Raw genomic sequence first — 13,149 nt, 5'->3', positions numbered from 1 at the left:
AGAGCATAAAGTTTTAATCATAGTCTTTATATATATGTATATAATTATGTAGTGTTATTTTTTGCCATCATCCCAGCCCCACAAAACTTCTATCTTGTAGTCTTGAGTTCTGTTGCTGAAAACAGGCCTGTAGGTGCATGTGTAAATGAGAATTTCAGGTTTCAGTCATAATTTCCTTTTTTGACAGTAATCCTTGGAGGGCGATTTCTCTTACTTTAGAGACTTCTAGTGTTTTTCCTGTCACTCCTATTTTTAGTTATGAAACAATGTTTCTTTGTGGAAGTCTTTCAAATCTTGACTTCCTGTTCTTGTAACAAGCTGCAAGAATGAACGTAATGGATTGAGAAAGTACTTCACTTTCAATTATAAAGTTGATGTAAAAATCCTTTGTTGCAACAGAGCTATTGTTTTTTTTCTTTGCTTACTGCAGTTGGTTGTTTTCTATAGACCCTCAGGCTTTCTAAAAGGCGAATTTTTATCCTATGGAGTGAGGCTATGAAACCATAACTTTAGTGGAGTTTGTGTTTTGTGTTGGCCAAAACCAGTTGTGTTCTGTTTAACTATTTACCCTTTTTTAATCTGTATAATCCAGTGATGTCGTCTGAACTTCATTAGTGCCCTGTGATGTCTGGTGGGCATTTAATACGTCCATTCAGGTAGAAAAGTACTGATGTGCTTTATTGTAAGCATAAGTGTGAGGAGAGCAAAACTGTGGGGAATCAGACTAGTCCCTTCCCAGTCATGGTACTGGTTAGATGCAGGGTTTATAGCAGCTTCCCCTTTCTTGGCAGGGAGGGAAAAGTTCTCATCCTTTGGGTTGTTCTCCCCAAACTCACATACTGTCTGTTTAGTTGTTCATAACTGCTTAAACACGTTACTAACAAGTATACTTTTTCATTTACTGTCTAGCTTGAAAATAAACCTGAGTGTGATGGAGTAAATACCATGCAGAGAACAGAATTGAGGACTTACTCCTCTGCCTCCGAAGTGAGAGAGACTGTACAGAAAATCTCTCTGAGCTGAATACCTGGAAGAATCCAGGGAGCGCCGGTTTGTACCAGGCAGGTCAGAAAGCACCCGTGACTTGCTTTGTCCTCAGGGTGGCTGTGCTCTCCGAGGTTGTACCACCCTCTTGAGGCCGATGGCATGTTTGCAAAGGAGAAAATACTGCACTCGTTTACAGGCCGAGAGTTTTTTCTCTAGAACACCGGGCAACATTGTTGGGTTTTTGTGTGTTGCTTTTTTTAAGACAACCTTAGTATGTTCTGCTCAGAAGCTGGATAAGCAGCACAGTGTAATGGCCTGTGCCTCAGTTTTGATTCTGTAGACTACCTTAGCCATATTTTTTTCTTAGCCTGTACACTGTATCCCGCACAACTCTCTCAGAGTTATAGAAACAGTGATCCCAACTACAGTGCTTCTCTTTCAAGAAAGGATTTATGCAGTGTCTCTGGCTGAGAGTTTCCTTCCTGTACTGTTGGGCAGCTTAAAGGCTGACTGTTTCCATGGAATATGCTTGGAAAACATTAAATATAAAAAGAACACAAGCAGTAGATCTGTTGTGGAGGTGATGATTAGAGCTCAGCATAATAAATTGCAACTTCAGCGCTCTTTCTGACTCTTCCTTTCCATGAAACCCTTCTGCAGGTTTCACGAGGCATGTGCCCACACCTCGGCTGTGCTAGGGAGGAGACGGCCCAGCTGAAATCCTGGCGATTCTGTGGGAGAGCGCCAGGCGCTGTGAGACTGCCAGGAACAACTCAGCAAATCTGGTAAGATCGGGACCTGGGTGTGCGTTACACAACGGGGAGGAAAAAGATTATGTTATTTCTTCTCGTTGTGGCATTGAAACACTACTTTTCTGAGCTTTCTGGCTTTCTGAACGGGTGCTAGAAGTGCCAAGTATATTTGTTTCTCAGTCTTCTAAGAATTGTTTACCTGTTAATCAGCCTCCCCCTTCCCTTCTAATTCTCATTTGCCTCCTGGGAAGGATAGCACATGACGGTGCTGGGGGCATCAAAGGGATCACTTCATTGAGGTGACTAATGCTGTGGCAGGAAAAGAGGAACATGCTTCATAAAAAATTGCAGTTGTATTTACATTTATTGCATTAGCCTGTTAAGGAGTGCTTTATAGAGTGTCTTCAGGAGGAAATCCTAGAAAACATTCATGGGTTATCGGATGTCCATATGGGCTGAGGTACAGAAGCATACTGGTTTATGCATTTAAGGGCATGAGAAATTACCTTGTCCCACTGGTGAATGCACCAGTATGGAATGGTTCTGAATCCAGGCAAGCTAACTGGAAAGATAATTTTCTTTTTTTTCCCCTTTTTTTTTAACTGGAAGAGATACTAGATGGTTTCCTTTGTAAGATCCATATTAACAAATCCCTTGGCAATTAAGCTGATTTGGCAACTGAAAATGGATTCCTTGTCCACCTAGTGTGCATAGTTTATTACATTAACTAGTTGGGCTACTAGTTTGGGCTACTCTTAAACAAAGAAACAAAAAACAACCCCACAAGTAATTGCAATTTCAGCATAAGCTTTATTCTCTCTTATAGATGTGCATAGAAGTGTAAGATGTTTCTGCCAGCTTTAGAAAGCATTCATATAGCCTTCAAACATGTCATTTAGAATAATCATTGTATTTACTAAGGAAAAGAGATAAAATAAGAAAATAAACCCACATGTGAGCCTGTGATTAACCTTGCCCTTTATTATTTTTGGCTTGAGATCTTGTATTCTTCCTTAAATGATATTCTGTTCCAGTGTCTGCAAGGGAAAACTGCTCAGGTCCACATGCTTCTTTCTTCTCTAGAGTTGTGAAATCACAAATAATTTCATTTTAAAGTAAAATTTAAAACAAATCAGGCCATCAAGTGCTGTCTTTGTCCTTCATCTTGCCTCAGTTTTTCAGCTGAGTTTCTAAAAAGACAAAAGATAAAGATTATTTTGATAGTCTTAATATTTTTCCAAAAATCCTGTTTTGATAATCTATCTAAAAGTTCTAGCTGAGAAAAGAGGGAAATGCTGGGATGTGAGGGCAAGGGGCAGTGTGAGGAGAGGAAGCCTTCCCTTCTGCCTAAGAGACTTTCATGGGATTCTTCAGAGTTCAACGAGCAGTTTCTAACATCAGGTACTTGAGTGGTTCTCTTAGCAGTAACTTAGTCCCAATCACTTCTGAAATGCTGCTCTGAATGTCTTGCGTGACATGAGATGACAAAAGCTGTGTGGTTTGTGGTGGTGGTGTTTTTGTTTGGTGGTTTGGTGGGGTGTTGGTTGGTTTGTTTGTTTGTTTTTAAAAGCTCTGCTTTCCTGACTCGGTTGGCCGTACCTTTAGCATTCTCCTCACGCGTGTCCCCCAGCATCTTCTCCAGCACCTGTCCGTATTCTTGATACTCTTCTTCTGTTATCTTGACACCGATTTCAAAGGGAACATTAAACTATAAAAACATTAAAAGACAGAATTTAACAGACAAGTTCTGGACAAGGACACTGCAAGTTATTTTTATTCATGGGAATGCTGATAAGCAAGAGGTATAAAAAGTTATTCCATCTATTCACTTACTAGTGCAGAGACACACAACCAAAAGGTCCAAATCAGGGTGTAGGCTACTGCAGACCACAGTGCACAATAAACTGGGGGAAAGAAAACTTTCCAAGAAACTCACATTATTATATGTTAGTTCTGAGATCTAAGTGAATCCTAAATAGGAGATTGTGATCTGAATGACTGCAGCTAATTTTATATCATTTCACACCATCACTGCTGGCAGTTTTCATGTGCCTTTTCCTACTTGTCTTTCAAGTTAAACATGATTGTAGTTTTAATTTGTAGTGCCTCCTGTGACAGAAATTGTATTACCCAAGCCCACCCCTTAAACTTGTATGTGAGGAGGAAGAAGAAAAAATACAAACCTTAATTTCAATACTGTTACTGTCATCTTCTGCCCCTGCTTTAGCTGTGTCCCAAAAGCCTTCTGTGCCTCGACGATGTAATTGTGCTGTGGGATGTTTTGGAGCCTTTTGTTGCTAGAAAGCAAGCAAAATAACATCTATATATTATTTCCATAACCAAACTGGTCTGTAGTGGGGAAATCAGAACCCCAAATTAACACAGATGCAGCAGATTAGCTGAAGGCATCACACACTTATGTGTGTAGGATAGAATCATAGAATCCTTCAGGGTGGAAAAGACCTTTAAGATCATCAAGTCCAACCGTTAATGATAGACAACGTTAATGATAGGCAGGTCTATAATAATTGCTGCATGCACTTTAATAGCAATTTGTTTTAAGGGTTCCTTAAATAACAATCACCTTGCAGTTAATTTCCAAAGAAGATGCCAACAAATTAATTAAATCAATGTTTTCTCTTCTTTTTTTTTCTCCAGATTATTAATTCTTAGTGACTGAGATGAGACACACATTCTCATAGCATGAATACAGTGCTAATGGTTGGTACAGAAGTTCTCTGCAATAACTCCTTCCTCTTCCAGAAAATAAATCTTCTAAAAGCTTCTCTGAACACTCTAAATAATGTTGGCTTTAAGGACTTACAGAGGAGAAAAATTTCTTTCCGATTTTTTTTTTTTTTTTTTACCTGTGTTCTTTTATATTCAGGGCTTAAAAAACTAGAGCCAGCCAGAGTAGTTTCTGTCCAGAGGATGCTGTATAGAATAATTCCCAGCAGAGTCCCTCTGAGAAGCATGATTATCCTCGTGAGGCAGGGTGTCAGACCTGAAAGCATAGGTTGAAAAATTAAACATATTTTACAGTCTCTGTATTTAATTGAATCCAGACCCAGTGAAAGTCTTTCTCCTGACTTGAATGACTTGAAATTATTTCTAAAGATGGATGTATAAAGCAAACATAATTTTTATATGCTAAATGTAAAAATATTCTCTCCAAAAGAGATTATTGCTTACAGTGTTTTATTCTATAACTAAGATACAGTAACTGGAACAAACAGGTCAGTGGAGAGGAATTAGAGGGGAAAACCGGCAAAAGCTGAAACTTTACCTGCTGAGCTTCGTGGCTTCACCAAACAGCTGCTTTCTGAAACACTTTATATAGTGAGTGGAGTATTTGTTCTATTCTGCAACATCACTGGAAATGCAATCTGATACGTGTTTAAATTCCATGGAAACCTGGCTTGCTTGTAAGAGAACAAAATCAACAAAACGGAAAAGTGCATAGATTTGTTGCTGCGTTTATTTTTATGTAAAATGAAATTGTGTAGAGAATGAAGTGAGAGTTTCCTTTTTTCCTGTGGCACTAACATTGTTCCTTTTAAAAAATAATTAACACCTGTAACATTTTTATTTTTTTCCAAAAAGGAAAAGCCCCAACCCCTTTTTCTTACTGGAGGCGGTGGGACAGAAATGGAGAAGTTGAGCTTTATTCCTGACCTGTGGTGACAGCTGTTTCTCGTTTCTGCCTTTAAGTGTGTTCTCTCTCTTCTGTATTCTCTCCCGGGATTTGTTTTATCAGATTTTGTTGTCTTTCGCTGGAAGACCAAAACTGAAAATGACACCTAGGATACTTGGCTTCCATTACTGGAAAAACGGAATATTAGCAAGTTTCTAGAACTTCAGTGAAGATCATAGCATTGGCTGAGTGTCTAGAACAATCCCATGAAGAGAAATAGGGATTATTTTTTTTTCACTCGAGAAAGAGTAGGAGAAAAGAAGGACTATATGATGAAGGATGACAAGTGTGTGACATCTGCTGCTTGTGTTCTGCTGTGACCTGAATGACATCTCTGGTTTGTAGGCTCCGTTTGGCGCTGCAGCCCCGCAAACTCCCAGCAGTAGGACTGCGGGAGGCACGGTAAATGTGCGGAGGTGGGAAGATGAGGAGGAATTCAGTTAAATCAGATTTGCTGTTGGAGAAAATGTAGCATGTAGCATTTATAACCATCTTAACTGCGCTATGGCCAAATAAGACTTTAGCACATCTGTGGAGTTGGAAAACTAGTTTCATTTGGGGATGCAGTTCCATTTTGTTTTCTTCTGCAAACAGGATTTAAGAGCTTTCCTCTTTTTGTGTCTCATGTTGTGGCTTTCTGGTTGAGTTCTTCAAATATTGTGCAGTCATGCTGTAAATCAGGTTTGTGAAATGATCCAAATATTAAAGGAAAATCACTTCTGAAATTTGTCTGGTGTTAGCTGAATTGGCAAAAACGAGGAAGCTGGTACCTGTGATACGGGAGCTGGGAATAGATGGAGGTGAGGAGTCAAAAACCCCTCCAGCAACAAAGCTGGGTCTAGAAACTCTGCTAGAGTTAATCTTCATCTCAGCTTTTATCTGAGGACTTGTTAATAACAATGTTTGACAGCAGAAGGAAAGCAGGGAGAGCTGCTGGATCCTGAAGAAGCAGTGTGGAAGCAGAAGCCCCTCCGTGTTTTTGTAGCACACTGGGCCAGCCACAGAATTGAGCTATTTCTGGGTTCCCCACAGGACAGGGAGATGTGTCCCCTGTAGCTTCCAGGAGCTTGGTCTTGGATCTGCACCTTCTGCTTTACTAAGGCCTGTCCAAGTAGTAGGGAAAACAGGAATGTAAATATGCCATTGTGCAAAACAGTGGGGTTTGTTTATTTTCTAAGTTTCCAGTGCCCATGTTTGCCGTGAAGGCCAGTCTAGTTCCAGTGTGTCAGCAGGAGACGTGCCTGAAACTTCACAAACTTCACAGTCCGGATTGAATGGAGCTTAATACACTGGCCTGAACTGCAATGGCACATACACTCAACTGAAGGTAAAACCCTGTTCTTTCTTAGGCTCTAAGAGTGTTAGTCTCTGGTGAACTGACACCTTCCCGGCTATTACAGAGCTAACACCACAGACAGGAGGACATGGCTGAAGGTGGACTGGAGACAGGCTTGACAAGGCCTCTGGGAAAAGGCTATTAAATACAGCACACCGGGCTTTAACCAATAGGACTTTATTCTGTTGGTATCTCAAAAAAACCCATAACCGCCTGAGGTACAGTACAGAAGTGTGGCTAAAAAAAAATATCTTCAAGTTGTGGTTTGATTTTTTGATTTTGGTTAAATAACCAAGTTTGAGATTATTGTAAAGCAAAAGACGTGCATTCCACTACTCCTTTTCATCTTCAGGCAAGCACAGAGACTTTCCCATATCCAAGCAGGTTTTTTTTCAGGAAGATCTAAGCTGCACTGCTACAGAAGGGCTAGTGAGCATGCTGCCGTCTAATGCTGGAAACTCCACCAGCCCTTCCCCTCATCTGGGACAAAGTTCTGGCCTTTGAAGGGACAGAGTGTTTGTCCCCTTGCACGAAGGATTTCACCCTTCTGCCCCCTGATAGTCTCCTCCTGTTCCCGCTCAAGTGCTCAGAGCCCGCAGCACATCCAGTACAATTTGATCCCCAAACTAGAAAAGCAGGGTACAGTTTCTGCAGCATCAAGGAGTAGTGTAAGACACAGTACTTCGCCATGCTCTTTACCTTAAATTTATGGGAATGTTGATTAAGGCTGATTATCAACATATTGTAGCCTCCCAGTAATAGTTATAGAGTGCTCATAAAATTGGATAATTGTTTCCCATGTTCATGTCCAGTTTAGATAAAAATCAGTTCTCATCCATTTCAAGAAACATTGCAAATCGGGTATAGATCACTGGTGGCAGCTGAATGTTCACTCATGCATCACTGCTCATTCTGCTGCCCCTCCGTAACGGCAGACACCCCTCCTTGGCCCTTGTTGACATCGCTGATACACGCCCACAGTCCGTCTACAGATTCCTTCCAGAGCGTCACCTCAAAAACAGAGCAGGAAAAAGTTTCAGCCTTAATACATTCTGTTTCCCAGTCCCTTGCAGCCATCACATCACTAGTTTGGTGACAGTCTACAGCTGCAGCAGTCAACTGTTGGAGTTGTTCTAAGTTATTTGTTGCTGTATATGAATAATTATCCAGTGGTAGAGTATATGAATTCTGCTGTTAGTACCCTACAAAAGAAAGCTAAGCCTGCATTTCTCATCTCCGGTAAGGACTAAGAATGCAGTGCAAGTAGTTTGTCAAAGGTTAGGGTCTTCCCCCACTCTTGATAGGTCAAAAGAAAAAAATTGACCATTGCAGCAAAGGAGAATCTACAACAGTCCTAACTTAAGCAGACGTGACAATGGCCTGTCCCGTCCCAGCTCTGCTGAGAACACGGCGTGTGGGGTGAAAGCCGAGGCAGCAGAACTCACCTTATTGTCTCCTCCAGACACTGCAAGGATGTTTGCAGTAATGGACCAGCTCACGTGCCAGACAACGTCGTTGAACTTGTGCAGCAGCTTTGGCGACCATGAATTTCCAGAGGCATCATCACACGTCCAGATGAATACCCTGCCATCCTGCAGAAGGGAGCAGACGCACCTGGTTGGACCACGAATTACAGCACAGAAACCCCAACCTCGAATGCACTCACAGCTGCACTTCCAAATCACCCCAGATGTGTTTACGTGCATTTTTGCTCAACATGGCAAAGGGGCTGCTTTCTTACTGTAGCTAAAGCAAGGCAGGCGTACAGCTCTCCGATGAGAAAAGCTACGTACTAAAAGTCACTTGCAAACACCAGAGAAAAGCTCCTAAAATACATATAGATCAGCAGAATGAGATACTGTTTTCCAGTCACATGATGGGAAGTTAGCAGCTTACCAAGTAGTGTTTTTGCTATGAAAAAAAAAAAAAAGCATTTACAGAATTATTAGCAGCAAGAACACTACGGTCAGTATGAAGGCTGAGACATCAGAGCTGATTAAGAATGCCAGTCATTAGAAAACAGTATTGTTAGCTGGAAGTTCAGTGAGTTTGATCCAGAGACATTAAAATACAACATTAGCTTGAAGCTCTTCTTCATAGTGAGACCAACCTGCTCACCATTTTCAAATTACAAGACAGTCTTTGGTATGGAGCCACAGACACAGAAACCTGTGTCCAGAAATGCTCCCACTGGGTGCTGAGTTTGGGAGGAAGAGGAGTCAAAGGCTCTCAGGCACAGACCCAGATTTAGCAAGGACAGCCAAGAGGAGCTGCGACAGCAGATCTGTCCCTACTGTTCCCTTAGTTCTTTCCCCTTTTCTCTAGTGGATGGCAGTGAGGGTACTGTCCCGCTGTCACTCCTCACCTGTGAGCAGCTGGCGATGGTACTCGTGGGCAAACCGATGGATGGAGCCCAGGCTACATCTCGAACCCAGTCACTGTGAGCCTCCAGCTTCTGCTCCTCTTTCCACTGACCATCTTCTTCCCTGAAACCACACTGACACAGTCAGAAGGGCAGCCGCAGCAGTCAGTCGTGTTTCTCATCTCCTGCTCTGGAAGGCTGCGGGTTTACAGTTTTCAGACTCCTGGCTTATCGGATAATCCAAAGCACAAGTGGTCTCCACTCCTCCCCAAAAGGCTCTATGGCTTTAACTGACAAAACCCCTCCCGGGGGACAGAAAGCAGCCTAGGCCAAGAGTATTGGATCTTCAGTTACTGTACAGAAACCTGCTGTGTCTGAGTGGCAGAGGGAATCACAGACAATGAGAGCGCCACTTTCCCAGGTAAGATTAAGCAGGGCTGACACAAATTGCTACGACCACACTACAATCACGGGCATCTCTAAGTTGTTTCTAGTTCTAAAGCACTTCTCTAAAACAATAATTCAAAGATGAAAGCATCAAGATGCCAAAAATGTGACTTGAGATACGAACGGGGACATTCAAAGACTATACAGGACATCAAGTTTTGTATGCTTTTAAGTCTGGCAGCAGAGCACTTACTTCCAGATCTTGACAAGGTTGTCACAGCCACCAGACGCAAATCTTTTGATGTAGTTTGGTTTTTGACCAGACGGTTGTTCTATCAGGCTTCCCGGTACAACAGCAGGAGCCCAGCTAACAGCATTACACCCGATCTATTTAATGAAAAAATATCATTGTTAGAAGTTGCTTACTTCAAATACATAAAGAAAAACCGCCGAGGGGCAAAGGACAGCTAGCATGCTCTGCAAGGAATTAGCCCATGTTAGGAAACCAGGAGCCTGGATGGATGGGTATGGGATGAATAAGAAATCCAGATACAGTCTGTCTCAATAGGGCACTTATTCCAAAAGCCTTAGGTAGCCAAGTAACTGTTTTATGTGCAAACATCATCTGGGATACGTAAACAGTGGAGACAGAGATGGAAACTGAAAAGACACAAGACATATGCGGTTGCTAAGATTCAGGAACGCAGGAGCAGAAGGAACCTGTGGGTCCGGAACCCAATTTCCTTTTATTGTGAGCCACTGCCATTAGCTTATCATGTTCTGCATCAGCAAAAATCTCCACTGTTTTGGGAAAAACATGAGTCCTGCAGTTTTTCCAGCTTCAGTTCATCCACAGTCAGTTTGTACAGGTGTGCTTAGAACCAGAGCCATTTCCCACCAGGTAACTTCCAGCACTGTGTTTAACAACAATGCTTTATAACCAGGTATTATCCGTGCTGTGTAGCAACCTTCACGTCTTATTTTCTACTTCATTTTAGTGCCTACAAAGTATACCTTCCCACTCTGGATTTATTTAAAACAAGTTATTTTGGAAAATGTTTCATATCATTTCATTGTATTTTGATGTTTATCTACAAGTTCTCTGCGGCATCAGCTCGGCGTCTGTCCAAAGCCCCCAGAGCCCTGTGCTGCTCCTGGGAGCAGACTCACCGTGTGCGCGTTGCTGATCTTTTTGACCTCCCACTGCCCGTCACCCGTGTAGCTCAGCAGGGAAATGGCCCCATCCGAGCTCCCGCAGGCCAGGATCAGGCCGTAGTCATGTGGTGCCCAGCAGACAGAATTCACTGCGAGGGGTGAGACAGACTGCATTACAACACAGGGACCACCTAAAAGTCATCAACTGATCCACTACCTAGGATTAGTGGAACACTTACTAAAAGTGAGCAGCTTGGAAAGCTAAAAATAAGGGTCTTAGCACTGTGAATTTTGGCATAGCCAGTCAATTAACACTGCGTCTTTAACACTGAGGGATTTACTCCAACCTCATCTGCATCCTCCCGTATCCCCGCGCTCCCTTCCCAGCTCCAGACCATGCGTACCTGAGGAATCATGCCCCGTGTACTCATACGTCTTTTCCCAAGTGCCATTCTCCTCCTTCCAGATAATGACCTTCCTGTCGTAGGAACAGGAGGCCAAGATATTGCCATACATGGGATGAGCCCAGGCAACCTGCCACACGGGACCTTCATGCCTGCAAGAAACAGTGCCCTTTGGAGAAGCCGAGGGAAACCCGCTCCCAGTGTGGCTGTTGCACACACATGTGAATCGTGATATAATAATAATAAAGCGACTAATGCAGTGATACGAGGAAGGAGAGTAACGCCAAAATGAAATACAGCACACGGGACTGTCTGACAAAGCCACTGCCATGGAAAGCGATTCCAAACGTTTATCCTTACATTAGCAATTAATACTGTGAGTCTACTTGAAAATTACAGGTGTCAAGCATTTAATGAATTAACTATCTCTCTGTCCCCCCTTACAGCTCTGAAGAGCTGTTTAGCAACAACCAGCCAGAGTAACCATACCTTGGAGGAGTTCACCATGCATCTTATGTTACCAAAGAGCAAAATGGCAAAATATTAACATTTTCCACAGATCAAAACCTTCAGTTTACAACACTTTACCCTCTCAGGTCCGCAATGAGGATTTGCCCTCCATTCCGAACATCAAAGATTTTCACGGATCTGTCTGATGAGCAAGTCGCCAGCCGTGTGCCATAGTAATCCATCTGTGCATCGTGCTGCAAGGCAACGGAGAGCTCCGTCAGCCCTGCTTCAGCAAATCCTACTGCTTTTTAAAAGTAGCTGTAAGAATTGTGAACAGGCGACCCAGTCCCAGCGTGACAGGTTAAGCAGGAGTTTTTAAACAACCCAGACAAGCCACACAAGCTGTTTATTTCCCCAATTGCTGTTTTCACTAAGTGTACAAATGTTACGCAGAAGCAATGGAGGGAATTCAGAGCGATAACGCACAGCACTTTCAGGAGAGGATGGGAAATTAGTGCCATTGACCGTAAAGCCTTGACCAGCTACGCATTTTTGTTTCTTAATCCGTACAGTGGGTGTAGGAATACCGACACCTCTTATGTGTGTTTGAAATGGCTTTATCTAACTGGGCTCCTCGCTTCTACAAATTACTTTGTAAGTTTTCCTCCTGCCCGTTCTTACACATCTGCTCCCGCAAACATCCACATGCGGGAAAAGCAGCTCCATCTCCCCAAGTTCCGTGCCCTTCGGCTTTATGGTACGAAACGCACCGTACCCGTTAGTGCACTACAGAGCTTTGGCAGATGAAATCGATTTTCCTTTATATATTTATCTGCATTTTATCTATACTAAACGGCGTACCAAACATGCTAAATTTTAGTATAAAATGGTATACCATTTAGTATACATACCGCTTCATAAAAATGAGCGGAAACAAGCCTAGGTGTGAAAATTGAAGTTGTAAATCATTTCCCCTTCCCCCAGTACCGGCTTCCCCTGCCCGGGCCCTGTAAGACAGCGCTAGTTTCAGCCAGCGCTCTCCCCCCCGGCCCCAGGGGCCGCTTCCTGCGGGTCGGTACAGGACCCCCCCGCCGTGAGGGTGTTTGTGCCGCCCCCCGCACACTTACAATCATGTCCTCGTGAGAGGTGTCCACCGTGTTGATCACCGACACCTGCGGGGGGAAGGAGAGACGAGATGGAGCGGGCGGCACCGGAGCCGGCCTCCCGCACCGCCCGGGACCCCGGCCCGCCCCGCCGGGCCGCCGCGGAGCCGAGGCCGCCCTTAGGCCGCAGCGGGGACACGGCCGGTTCCCCGCGGCGCTGCCCCCGCCGCCTCTCCCTCCCGCGGAGGAGAAGCACGCCTGCCCGGAGCCCCTCCAGCGCCCTCCCGTTCGCCCCCCGCCTCGGGCCTACCATGGTGGCGGCGGCGGTGGCGGACCCCGCGGAGGTCCCGGCGGCGTCCTGGCCCCGCCGCGCTCCTCAGACGTGGCACGGCGTCGGTCCGGCACCCAAACGGCCCCGCCGCGCCTGCGCGCCCGGGTTCCGCCCGCGCCGGGTTCCGGGGCGCTGCCCTCGCTCTGCCGGCGGGGCCGCTCCCGGCCGCCCTGGTCCCCGCCCGCCGC

General features: G+C 44.2%; 2 protein-coding genes across 2 annotated transcripts; both read right to left on the bottom strand.

Annotated features, from left to right (window-relative positions):
• Window positions 1-2,531: 2,531 nt before the first annotated feature.
• On the bottom strand, window positions 2,532-6,147 carry GHRL (ghrelin and obestatin prepropeptide). The gene is made up of 4 exons (XM_074152421.1): window positions 4,607-6,147; window positions 3,923-4,036; window positions 3,339-3,447; window positions 2,532-2,929 (listed from the first exon to the last, which is right to left on the bottom strand). Exons 1-4 carry the CDS (start codon window positions 4,751-4,753, stop codon window positions 2,910-2,912), a joined length of 390 nt encoding a protein of 129 aa, XP_074008522.1. The 5' UTR covers window positions 4,754-6,147; the 3' UTR covers window positions 2,532-2,909.
• Window positions 6,148-6,933: 786 nt separating this feature from the next.
• On the bottom strand, window positions 6,934-13,056 carry SEC13 (SEC13 homolog, nuclear pore and COPII coat complex component). The gene is made up of 9 exons (XM_074151843.1): window positions 12,941-13,056; window positions 12,655-12,699; window positions 11,666-11,781; window positions 11,078-11,229; window positions 10,689-10,822; window positions 9,772-9,905; window positions 9,135-9,255; window positions 8,215-8,361; window positions 6,934-7,780 (listed from the first exon to the last, which is right to left on the bottom strand). The coding sequence occupies exons 1-9, from the start codon at window positions 12,941-12,943 to the stop codon at window positions 7,670-7,672; spliced, it is 963 nt and encodes a 320-aa protein (XP_074007944.1). The 5' UTR covers window positions 12,944-13,056; the 3' UTR covers window positions 6,934-7,669.
• Between the last annotated feature and the right edge of the window lie 93 nt (window positions 13,057-13,149).

Source organism: Numenius arquata, chromosome 8, assembly GCF_964106895.1.
Source record: "Numenius arquata chromosome 8, bNumArq3.hap1.1, whole genome shotgun sequence".
NCBI classification, from domain to species: domain Eukaryota; kingdom Metazoa; phylum Chordata; class Aves; order Charadriiformes; family Scolopacidae; genus Numenius; species Numenius arquata.
This window is presented reverse-complemented; position numbering and strand designations above follow the sequence as displayed.

Bases quoted from the DNA above. Each gene is read 5' to 3' on its own strand.
- SEC13 (XM_074151843.1), bottom strand. The intron at 10,823-11,077 runs GTACGCATGGTC...CACCCCTCGCAG, and splicing joins CACGGGGCATGATTCCTCAG to TGAATTCTGTCTGCTGGGCA. The intron at 9,906-10,688 runs GTGAGTCTGCTC...TTCATTAAATAG, and splicing joins AGATCAGCAACGCGCACACG to ATCGGGTGTAATGCTGTTAG.
- GHRL (XM_074152421.1), bottom strand. From the start codon at position 4,753: ATGCTTTCAGGTCTGACACCCTGCCTCACGAGGATAATCATGCTTCTC. The intron at 3,448-3,922 runs GTTTGTATTTTT...ATGTTTTTATAG, and splicing joins GTAACAGTATTGAAATTAAG to TTTAATGTTCCCTTTGAAAT. The intron at 2,930-3,338 runs GTACGGCCAACC...TTGTCTTTTTAG, and splicing joins GCGTGAGGAGAATGCTAAAG to AAACTCAGCTGAAAAACTGA.